Source organism: Cucurbita moschata, unplaced genomic scaffold (genome assembly GCF_002738365.1).
Source record: "Cucurbita moschata cultivar Rifu unplaced genomic scaffold, Cmos_1.0 Cmo_Scf00004, whole genome shotgun sequence".
NCBI lineage: Eukaryota > Viridiplantae > Streptophyta > Magnoliopsida > Cucurbitales > Cucurbitaceae > Cucurbita > Cucurbita moschata.
In genome coordinates, this window is record NW_019268520.1 from 3,254,633 (window position 1) to 3,267,327 (window position 12,695).

At 34.6% G+C, this 12,695-nt stretch overlaps 1 protein-coding gene and 1 long non-coding RNA gene across 2 annotated transcripts; one reads left to right on the plus strand and one right to left on the minus strand.

Annotated features, from left to right (window-relative positions):
• Positions 1–708: 708 nt before the first annotated feature.
• LOC111441773 (pentatricopeptide repeat-containing protein At3g26782, mitochondrial) lies at positions 709–6,928 on the plus strand. The gene is made up of 4 exons (XM_023078870.1): positions 709–1,313; positions 1,584–2,067; positions 2,964–4,861; positions 6,853–6,928. Exons 1-3 carry the CDS (start codon positions 862–864, stop codon positions 4,005–4,007), a joined length of 1,980 nt encoding a protein of 659 aa, XP_022934638.1. The 5' UTR covers positions 709–861; the 3' UTR covers positions 4,008–4,861; positions 6,853–6,928.
• Positions 6,896–12,005, minus strand: LOC111441777. The gene is made up of 3 exons (XR_002710224.1): positions 11,685–12,005; positions 9,753–9,809; positions 6,896–7,266 (listed from the first exon to the last, which is right to left on the minus strand). It is a non-coding gene; the product is annotated as an uncharacterized LOC111441777 (long non-coding RNA).
• Positions 12,006–12,695: the final 690 nt, after the last annotated feature.

Consider the following 12,695-nt stretch of genomic DNA (forward strand, 5'->3'; position numbering starts at 1 on the left):
TTATATATTTTAATTTTGGATTAATTAATTAAAAATATAAATTAATAATTGTATTAATCCAAACCCTACATATTTATAAGTAAATTGATTCTATTAAATCGAGGTTTTAATTGATACAATAATTAATATTTACTATTAAAGTTTAGAAGAATTGAACAAAAATGTAATGTCAAAATACAATTTATTAATTAAATTTTTTTTTTTGGAGAGTGGGTAAAAAGAAAACGATAAATTTTAATCCAACTTTCAAAATTACAAATTTATTTCACAAATATTTAAATTTTTTAAAATAAAAAAATGATTTTATTATATAAAAAAAATCAAATATATGTCTATTACATTAGTTAATTTTAATTTTTTTTTCCCATTTTCAATGACATATAAAACACGAAATTAAAATTTCAAGAAATTATTAAAAATGAAAAATAAATTTTAGGAATTTCCAATTAAACATTACTTAAAAAAAAAGACTCTCTTCCATAATTATTTTGTTTTTTAAAATAAAACTTATAAACTATGGTCTCATTATCTTTTTTTTTTTAAACAATTAAAAAAAAGTAGTTTATAGACAAATTTGAAAAAAAAAAAGATAATTTTTTTTTATAAATTTAATTTAAAATTCAAATCTCTTCAAAATTTCACTAAAAATTTGTTAAAAGAAAATATAATTTTTTGAAATTAAAAAAATTGTGTACGGTAGTAATTAACAAGTTCATAAAATATATGATTTTAATTGATATTGATATTAGGGAAACCGGAATTGCTTGCCGCCGCCAACAAGAAACGGATGTGGAAAGGGAAGCTAAATGATCATGGCGGACACTGACCAGAAACAAGAAGGTTTCTACAAATGATTTGTGAATGGGAATTCCGAATCGCCGTTCAGTTGAATTGGCGCTTCATTTGAAGCTCTGTTGGCGCCGATACTCGAGCAATTCCAATCTCGCGACATGGTTCAACAAACACGTTGATAAATCCAATGTGCATTCATGGAACTCAGTCATCGCCGATTTGGCTCGCAGTGGCGATTCGGTTGAAGCCCTTCGTGCCTTCTCCTCCATGCGGAAGCTTGGCCTCAGCCCCACACGCTCCACTTTTCCCTGCGCCATCAAATCCTGTTCCGCTCTCTGCGATCTCGTCTCCGGCAGGATGTCTCACCAGCAAGCGTTTGTGTTCGGCTTCGAGAATGATCTTTTTGTGTCATCCGCTCTTATCGATATGTACTCGAAATGTGGCGAGTTGAAGGATGCACGAGAACTGTTCGACGAAATTCCCCTTCGAAATGTGGTCTCGTGGACATCGATGATTACCGGGTAATGTTATAACTAATGCTGTATCTGAAAGCTTAAGTGGATAGATTCAAGTAAATTTGAACTTTCACTCATTGAATTTGAACACATAGCCATCTTTACATGACTTCCTCCTACTTGCTAAGGGATTATGATAAGTTTAACATGTTGTTCATATTCTTATTACTCTTGTACTCATATTCGCCATTTTGTTCAAGATAACCATGTTAAATCACCCAGAGTTTAATTTGGTAGGTCTGAGGAAATTTGATCTTGTATTCATATTCTTTACAGGTATGTCCAAAATGAGCAAGCAGACAACGCCTTGTTGCTTTTCAAGGACTTTCTGGAGGAGGAAACTGAGGTTGGAGATGCCAATTACATTCCTCTCGATTCAGTCGTGATGGTGTCGGTTTTATCTGCCTGCGCTCGAGTATCAGGGAAGGGGATCACAGAAGGAATTCATGGCTTTGTGGTAAAGAAAGGCTTTGATGGGAGCGTTGGAGTTGGAAACACATTGATGGATGCATATTCAAAATGTGGGCAGCCTTTGGTTTCTAGGAAGGTTTTTGATTGGATGGAAGAGAAGGATGAAATTTCTTGGAACTCTATGATTGCAGTGTATGCTCAAAGTGGGTTCTCTGGGGAAGCTTTGGAGGTTTTCCATGGAATGGTGAGGCATGTTGGTGTTCTTTACAACGCAGTGACACTATCGGCTGTTCTATTGGCTTGTGCCCATGCTGGGGCATTGAGGGCTGGCAAGTGCATTCATGATCAGGTGATTTTAATTTTTACCCACTAAAAATGTGAGATCCACATCCCTTGGAGAAGGGAACGAAACATTCCTCATAAGGGTGTGGAAACCTCTCCCTAGTAGACGCATTTTAAAACTCTGAGGTTGACGGCAATACGTAACGGGACAAAACGGACAATATTTGCTAGCGGTGGGTTTGGACTGTTACAAATGGTATCATAGCCAGACATCGGGTAGTGTGTCAGCGAGGACGCTGGCCCCTCTAGGGGGGTGGATTGTTGTGAGATCCCACATTGGTTGGAGAGGGGAACGAAACATTCCTCATAAGAGTGTAGAAACCTCTCCCTAGTAGATGCGTTTTAAAACCTTGAGGTTGACGACAATACGTAACGGCCCCAACCGACAATATCTGCTAACGGTAGGCTTGAACTGTTACAAATGGTATCATAGCTAGACACCGGGCAGTGTGCCAGCGAGGACGTTGGGCTCCCAAGGGGGGTGGATTGTGAAATCCTACATTGGTTGGAGCGGAGAACGAGACATTTCTCAAAAGGGTGTAGAAACCTCTCTCTAGTAGACGCGTTTTAAAACTGTGAGGCTGACAGCGATACTTAACGAGCCAAAGCGGAAATATCTGTTAGCGGTGAGCTTGGACCGTTACAAAAAAGCTTTGAATCTTATTTGTTTTAAGTTAGAAAATACCTTTGGCTCTCGAATTTTTACGGAAGTAACAATTTATTGCCTAAACTTCAGTTTTGTTCTTTCAAATGTGTAACAATTTAGTGTTTAATAAGTAATAAATTGATTAGGGATCAAATTTGTCCGTAAACCATATGAAAGACTAAGTTGTTGTGTGGTAAAAATTAACAATAACTTTGTTGAGATTGATCATAATAGGAATTTGCTGCTGATTCATGTAGGTGATAAAGATGAATTTGGAGGAAAATGTGTGTGTTGGTACCTCCATAATTGACATGTATTGCAAATGTGGTAAAGTTGAAATGGCAAAGAAAACTTTTGATCGTATGAAGGAAAAGAATGTAAAGTCATGGACGGCCATGGTTGCTGGTTATGGCATGCATGGCTGCGCCAAAGAAGCTCTCGACATCTTCTACGAGATGGTTCGGGCTGGAGTGAAGCCAAATTACATCACTTTTGTATCTGTTCTTGCTGCATGCAGCCATGCTGGTTTGATAAAAGAAGGCTGGCACTGGTTTAATGCCATGAAGCATAAATACGATATCGAGCCAGGGATCGAGCATTACGGTTGCATGGTTGATCTATTAGGACGTGCAGGATGCCTTAATGAAGCTTACAATTTAATCAAGGGAATGAAGATGAAACCTGATTTTGTTGTCTGGGGCTCTCTTCTTGGGGCTTGTAGAATCCACAAGAATGTGGACCTCGGCGAGATTGCTGCTCGAAAATTGTTTGAACTCGATCCAAATAATTGTGGGTACTACGTATTACTGTCGAACCTTTATGGAGATGCTGGAAGGTGGGCGGATGTCGAAAGGATGAGAACGATGATGAAGAATCGTCAATTGGTTAAACCGCCCGGGTTCAGTTTGGTTGAACTGAAAGGCAGAGTTCATGTTTTTCTGGTTGGGGATAAAGAGCATCCTCAACATGAGATGATTTACAAGTATTTGGAGACACTAACGTTGGAGCTTCAAAAGATAGGCTATGTGCCAAACTTGACCTCAGTTCTTCATGATGTTGACGAAGAGGAGAAAGAACTCACTTTAAGAGTTCACAGTGAGAAACTTGCTGTTGCCTTTGGAGTGATGAACTCTGCTCCTGGAACAACCATAAACATCATTAAAAATCTTAGGGTCTGCAGAGATTGCCATACCGCCATTAAGTTAATTTCTAAGGTCGTTTGTCGAGACTTTGTCGTCCGAGATTCAAAGCGGTTTCATCATTTTAAGGATGGGATATGTTCTTGCGGGGATTATTGGTGACACTTATCAAGGACTTCATTAAGTACTTTGAATCGACTCGATCCGATTCTTGGCTTGGATGAAGCATCTGAATTGTAACCGTGCTTGGGCTCGAACCTCGATCTTATTAAACACGGTATATGCTTGAATTGAACATGGTTTATGGCACATGCTTGGATTCTAGGCGAGGAGGGCGGTTTCAAAAGCAATGTCTATGGCCCATGCTCAGAATCGAGCCGAATCGAGCTAAGAGTGTAAGCAATTATCTAATGCTGAAGGAAACTCCCTAAGTTCAGGTCTTCGAAATGTTGGTCGACTCAACGTACCAACCCTGATCCCTATTTTAGATGACAATAATGTATAAATAGAGAGTTATCAAGTAATTGGTAGTTATATTTCAAAGCGCGGGAAAAGATTGGAAATGACTCACCATTTAAAAATTCAAGTAGCAGCGCTGTCATTGGGAATTTTAATTTAATTTTTCTGAAGAGGTATAAATACGAGGCACAACACTCTGAACTCTTCATATTTGAATTGGAATTTTATTACCATTTTCCTTTTTCCTTCCCTCTCTCTCGCTCTCTATTTCTTCCATGGCCATCTCAGAATCTCCGTCCCGTTCTTCTCTGATCCCTAATTTCCTCTACTCCTCTTCGGCCTTTCTAATCCACAAGATCCTCGAATCCTCCATTTCGATGAAAGCCTTTGCGATTCCCTCTCCGACTGAACCGAGAAAGAAATTGGAAATGTATTCACCGGCTTTCTACGCCTCTGTGCCTCGGTGGAAGCCTCCGCTGCGGTCTCACTCGCATGGCCGTCCCTCCTCTCGATCTCGTCACGTGCAATATGCAGGTGAATACTGCCTTCTCAAAAGAGTAAGTTCTCAAGGTTTTTGAGCGAATTGATATTCTTCCGTATTTTAATATTTCGGAAATTTGTGGCTGTTGAAGCGTTTCTATAAAATTTAGGCATGTTTCCTCGAGGATGCTGAACTATATTGATCTTTATGCTACAAATTTTCGGCACGTTATTAGTCATTTCAATCAGATCGCATTTCTTGCTTGTTTCTAGTCTATATGCTTGATCGTGTCTCGATGATCTAAATATTTAGGATTCAGTTTTATTGCAAGATAAACTAATAATAGATTAAGAAGGAAAATGAGTGAGTTCTGTATGATAGCTTCTTAAATAGCAAATATATATATGTGTGTGTGTATATATATGCTCTCAGTATTTAGGATTCAGTTTTATAGCAAGATAAATCAATAATAGTTTAAGAAGTGAAAATGAGTGAGTTCTGTATGAAAGCTTCTTAAATGGCATATATATATATATATATTGAAAGGATGCTCTGTAGTCCGTCCTGCAGATAGAGTGGATAGCTATCTTGAGATTTTGGCACCGAGCGGTTTGTTGCAGAAGCATGATCTTATAGTTTCACAAGTTGTTTTAGAGTTCCATATTCGATCTGTTGCAAGGTCTGTGGTAGTCGTACGAAATTATTTGTTATAGCTCTGTTTTCTCTTGCTTGATAAAGACGTGCTTTAGTATTATTCTAACGCCTTATTAAGCTGCATTTCCTTATGAAATTTGCTTTATCCGTAATGTTACTGACTGAGCATGCAAATATAAAGCATAACTCGTTATATGTTGAAGAATGATAGCAGTTCTCTCTCTCTCTCTCTCTCTCTCTCTCTCTCCGGAAAAGAGAAATGATCAATTATTGTGCTTAGGTTTCTCATCTTGATAATCTTAGTTCTCAAAATATACCAGATTATGCCGTGTGTTCTCTGTTTTTTGAAATGCTTGTTGGTTGTTTTCTTTAATTATTTTCTATTAGATGAAATCTCTTGCCTTCCTTCTTCCTTGCGTTTTGCTATCTTCTATGTATTCTATCATAATACTCTTCAATATATATATATATATATTTCATACATTTGTTTTTATGAAATTATGTAAATAAACTTCTAAGATGAATTGACATATGAAGGTATAAATTTCAAATTTCTAACTTTTGATTGATTGATGTTATATGCCTTAATCAATTAAAGTTGAGTTGAAATTGTATTCTCTATCATATAAAAACATAATTTGCAATTTAATGTTATTCTTTAAATCCACGTAGCTTTATAATGATATGCATCACATTGTAATAGTATTTTAAACTTTCATTGTGAAAATGTGCCATTTAGTGATTGTCTCATTATTTTCTTCAAATTGAATTTTCCTTTGTAATTGGCAATTTTGTTAGAATATGTTTTCTTTTGCCAAATATATCATACTCTAGCATATTTCTACAACAGTATGCTGTGTTTATTATGGACATAAGTCCTTATGATATATATATTTTTTTCACTCAAAATTTTCTATGGAGATAGCTACGATCTTTCTTTTACGAGCTAATATTGTAGGACTTAAGTCCCATTCCCAACTGTTAAGGATAGTTGACCGTCACTATAAGGCAAATATCTAGATATTTGCCTTACATTACGGGTTACCATATTTGCCCTCTTATTAAAGGCAAATATATTGCATTCATTTATTATTCTTTCCTTTTATTACTATTTCCATAATATTTGTAATTTACCATATTTCTGTATTCTGAAAATAATTATAAATAAGAGAACTCTCACCCCCATTGAGGTGTGGTGATTCAGCAAACATTCACACCAACAATACTTTTAATTACTGTGTATGAAAAATTTTGAATATCGTAACTTATTCATACTAGTAATAGCATTTCCAATGTTCTAAACTTATTTTTCATCCTCAATCAATTTTTTTTGTCCTGTGATATATGTTTCCTTGTGTGTTCAATTCATATGCCAACACTAGCATTTCATCTGATTTTGGAGTTCATCTAAAGGAGCAGGGAATCGGGCCTCTATAGGGGTGGGACGCAAGAATGGTAAGTATGAATTCTTTAAGAAATACTATTCAGATATAAATTGGTCCCAAGTATGCAGCGAAGCACAAGACATTGATCTATCTTTCTGACTCTACATCTGCTGAAGTGATTGCAGATGTTGCTCTTTGCCCCTTTGAAGCTGTTAAAGTTAGTTCAAACTCAGCCAGGTTTTGCCAGAGGTCTGTCTGATGGCCTTCCCAAATTTGTCAAATCTGAAGGTGCCCTTGGGTAAAAGCTCACTCTATGATCGTCTTCTGTATCGTCTCTGTATTTAATTGCACAGCTTGCTGCCTGCTCGTACAATCTGTGTTTTTGTAGTAACCATTTCGTTTTTGCAGGTTGTACAAGGGTATACCATCTCATTTTCCTTGGCTAACGCATGCAAAAAAAATAAAAATAAAACCATTACATTTTACAGATACAAGGATGAAGTTTGCAACATTTGAGAACCTGGTGGAACATCTACGAGCATAGCGTCGGTGAGGTAATATTTGTACCTTAAACAGTTCGATACATCCCCGACTTTTTTCTTTTTAAAGTAGGGTAAAAATAAATCTATACTCCTAAATTTTAATAATTCTATCAATTAAAATTTTAAAATTAACTTGAAATTTCCAAAAAAAAAAAAAAAAAAAAAAAAAAAAAAAACTTACTCTTACAAAATTTCTTTAAAAGCATGTTCTTGCATCTATTATTAGTTCAGTTGATCGAATGAGGTGGAATACTTGTCGTAAGTAATTTTGAATATGAGAAACTAATGTTTAATGTTTTCCATTTTAGTCTATGAATTTTCAACTTCCTAAATCTCCATGTTTTTAATAGATCTTAAATTGAGTCTTTTTATCAGAAGTAGTTATATAATAGTAATGATAATTTTCATGTGAATGGTTTTTCAAACTTTATAAAGAAATGCTTTACATGCTAATTAAAAAAACAAACTAATAGCATGGACAAAATTTGAGTTTCTTGAAAATTCAGGATTGAATTTAGACATTTAGAGTTAACTAGAGGATTGAAAATAAGTAAAAAATAAATTTAGAGTTAATTAGAATATTAGGGGAGGGTAGTTTTCTGTCACGTTGCCGCAATGAGAGAACCATAAAAGAGAGCCACGCAGAACGGGTAGTAGTCTACACCCTGATCTCAAGTTAACGTGGTTCTACTTTTCCTTTTTAGTTATAGGGGATGATTCTACCTTTCTTTTTTAGTTTTAGGTGATGAATTGGTTTTAAATAATCCTTAGCCAAACGTATGTATGCATCATTGTTCGTGTATATTGATGGGTTTACCCTCCCTATGACATTAAGAAAGTATAAGCAAGTCATGAGATTTGATATATTTTAATATGATTTGAAGTTTTATATTTTCTTCAAAATTAAAGTTTTGAAATGAATAAAACTAGAACTAAATTAAATTAAACCACAAGTTCTTATTCTCTTATCCAACAAAAAATGCGTTTGAAGTATGTGACTAACAAGCATCTTGATCTTTCTATATTTTTTTAAGTTGTTACAAATACAGTCAAAATTAAAACTTTAAATATACGTAAAATTCAATTCTTTAAATCAAACTTATTAGATGTAATTAATTATAGAACTATTATTTTAATAGGATGATTTCTAGAATGGAAAAGAAAACTACATGTTACTATTATAGCCTATTATAGCCCATTCAAAATAAAATAATGTGAAACGGTGCAAAAGGAACTTTATTTTTAAAGTAGGATTGGATTGTGATAACACATTTAAATCGTTTAAATTTAACAAATAGCAAATACGAAGAAATCATAAATGAAACATACCCAGGTTTAAAATCAGTCTAACTCTGAAAGAAATAATTTCTGGATACAAAAATGGGGGTCTTGTATATTAGCTTTTAAAAGGCAGTAATCTTAAAACAAAAGGATTAAAAGCTTTTCTTGGAAATTAGCTTGTAAAAGTCAGTACCTTTAAACAAATGATTTTTCACTCAATATGCAATTTATGAATAATAGAACTGACAAAATTGGTGACCTGTTAATGTTTAGAAAAATTAGAAACCGGTAACATGAACCTCCGAACAATATATAGACTTTCAAACTAATCTGGTTAAAAAAAAAAAAAAAAAAGATTAAAACTCACATCGAAGATAAACCGATATTGGCACTATAAGAAAACGACAACAAATAAGTGTAATCCAACATGCCTAAAGTTTAAAATAAAATCCCCGATATAAACCAAACACACACTACTAGACAGTTAAAAGTGAAAACTAAGTTCTAAATTCATTGTGAATCTAATGGCAAGTTTGAGAGTAGAAATGGTCAAATTCACTCTTGTCAAATCCAAAATCACTCCCAGGCATGCCTTTAACTATTCAAAATCAATTTAATATTTGGCTTTATACTTTTAAATGCAATTTTTTGAATAATGAAAATTGATTTTGAAATGATTCGAAGACATATTTGGTGATGTGGAGCAAGAGATCAGTGATTTTAGCAATTTCTAAACTATTCCAGAACGTGGCCCATGTAGTTCAGTGGTTGAGACGTCGCTTTTTCACCCCAGACCTTACATTTCTAGAACTATAAAGAATAAATTCATTGATTTGAAAAACACAAAAGTTATAAATCGAGTAAAACCAGAAACTGCATTATCAAAACATGAACCCCAAAATATTAATCCATTGCATCAAGCCCTTGAAGAAAAGAAAACTAATGAATACGGGGAAAACAGAAAAGAACAGAGGGAAAATGGCCGTGATACAAAAAGAAGCATATAAAAATAAATAAATAATTTTTTTAAGAAAAAAACCATGATGGAGGGGAAAAAACACACGAACAATGTGAGAATAAGGAAAATAGTAAAGAAGAAGTATACCTGGCAAGTCCTTCCATCAAAAGACCCTGAAAATAATCAAGCAGCTCATACGGCCAACTCGAAACATGTTATTAACATTATGTCAGCGACTATTTGACTACAAATTGCTTAATTGATTTGCATTCTCAGCCTAATTTCTCTCTAATCATATATTCAAGGCTACTGCAATTTATAAAGAAGGTTGCCAACCTACCATAACTTCTATTATCGTTTACTCTAGAAAGATATTATTACGATGATGACATAAAAAGGACAACATTGTTGATGAAAGCAAAGTAGATGAGTTATGAGTTAAAAAGAATTAAGAAATAACGCTGATTAATTGAGTAAATGAATGCAAACGTAGGTAATGTCTAAACAAATATTGTTGATGAAAGCAAAATAGATGTGCTTCGGTTATCTTCATAGCTCAAATGTACAAAAAGATTGATTTGTGGTCATGATAGTGAACCAAGTTTATGACCGTGAAAAGACTACCTGAGAAGCAAATATTTACTGTATTGCCACCCTGGTTTATTTCAACCAGATAGATATTGAACTTCCATAGGTATCAATACAATAAATACCAACTCAACCTTCACAGAAGACTAAAAAGCACAGCAAATTAAAAAAGTTTTTTAAAAAAAGACTAACACACACATTGGCCAATAAGATGGAAGTATTATAAATAAATGTACGAGAATCAAAATGAAAATTGAATGTGCAGGCAAAAAAGAAACCGGCAATATGAAAGAGAATAACCAGGAAAGAGAAAAGGAAGAAACGTAGCATACAAAATATAGGCCAATTATAGGAAAAACAACCGACACTTCATTATCAGTTTATGTCAAATCAAGCACTAGCTTACAAATCAAATGATTTAACATGCACTAAAACAACTACTAGCCGATAGAATGCGATAATATTCAAATCTTGAGCCAAAAACAAGCACCACTCGTTCTTAGTATGCGGTGCAACTTTAAGTATGTCAAATAATGACATGATTTCACGGCAAAACTTTTGAGACGGAAAATCAAACAAAACTGTTTCAGAATAAAGACAGCTGATAAAATTAGAATTAGCGAGAAAATACAGCAATTTTGCGCAATCATGTTCACACATCATAAATTGCATCAACATGATGTAGTGGATAGAATAACTTTAGGCGTAATCTTAATTTAAATAAAATTGTGGAAACACTGAACACAATTGCATTTCACCTTTATATGACAAAAGTAAAGATCCGAATACAAAAAGATGAGATGAAAGTTTTATAAAGATCAGTTTATGGTCCTTCAGCGTAACATCCTTCATTGTTCAATACTAAAGTCCTCCAAAAGTAAAATCAAAAGAGAACAATCAAAGCTGTTTGAAGTAGAAAGGCAATGCACACACTAAAGCATAAGCCACATGCAAGAAAGAACAGGATCTGCATAATACAAAATTGCGCAGCATTTCTGTCATCTGGTTTGATATGTTAATCTTTTTTTTTCTAATCATCAAACGAAAACATTTTTCGGTTTCTAACTGCTACTTTATAAGCTCTCACAGACAAAGAAAAAGACTAAAAGCATACGGTCCTATAATCCTCAGTTGGAAATGAAATCCTCACATTCCAAATACTAAAGCTTAATATTGGATGGCAACATGCAAATTTGAAATATGTTAATCATTCAACTGAAAAATATTTTGCTATGCCTATTTCTTATTAACATTTTGCACTTCCATTATAGAACTACCGTCCGGACTTCCAGTTTCACTGTGCACATGGACGTCAAAGGGAGGATACAAGTGAAGCTCCAACTAAATCGTCGATCATAATGTAATAAAAACTAGAATAATCTAGCATAAATATTTCATATAATTTCTTTCTCCTAAAGAACACTAAAACATATCACGGAGAAAAACTAGTGAACGTGGAATATCAAAGAAAATAATAGAATCATATCTTACCTCCGCAAGAAAATTAACATACATAGGAGAAATTTTCTACGCAAACACTGGAAAACAGAATAAATTATCAAAATCAGATGAATCCTTCGCACCGTAAGAAGAAATGATAGCGTTACCGGGAGAATGAATGAAGAGATCTCGAGTACGACCGCCGGAAGGCAATCGGACGGCGTATTCTTCTACTGCAAACCTCGACTTACTTACGATTCCCTCGGCATCAACGAAGTCGTTCAATGCGAGATCGATAAGTAGCCATTGATGATCGGAATACCGCTTGCGAGTGCCTTCGCGCTCTGAAACTCGCCAGTCAAATATGTTCTACGAAATGTTCCCTCTAAGTTTGGGTTTTCAATGTTCATTCCTTTTATACCCCAAGCCAGAGGAAGTACTATTAAATGGGCCTTTTGGCCCGGCCCATTTCAGCGTGCATAACTACCCAGTTGGTGGGTAAATCAAAATGGGCCGTAATATATACCCTAACTTTGATAGTTTCTAATTAATTATTTAAAAATACTACATATTCAAAATTTCCGCAATATAGTAACCATAATAAGATTTTACTAAATAAAACTCATATAACTTCCGAGACTAAACTCGTTATTTAGTCTTATTTTTTAAGTAAATAAGAATATCACTGAATCTCGGCTACATGGTCGAGCCTCTCATGATCGCTCCTTCTCTAGAGTCCTTGAACAAAATATACCATTTATTTGACATTCGAGTCACGTCGAAATTCACAAACTTGTAATTTACACATATTAGCTGACGTGGGACTTTCATCCAACATCTCCTCGAACAAAGTACGCCTCCCCGTAATCGTTGTCGAAATTCACAAACTTGTAATTTACACATATTAGCCAACGAAGGACTTTCATCCAACATCTCCCCTCGAACAAAGTAAGTCTCTCCTTAATCGAGGCTCGAGTCTTATTCATTTTTTTACTATGCTTTCGAGGCTCACAATATTTTGTTCGACATTTGAGGATTCTATTGACATGTCTAAGTTTAGGG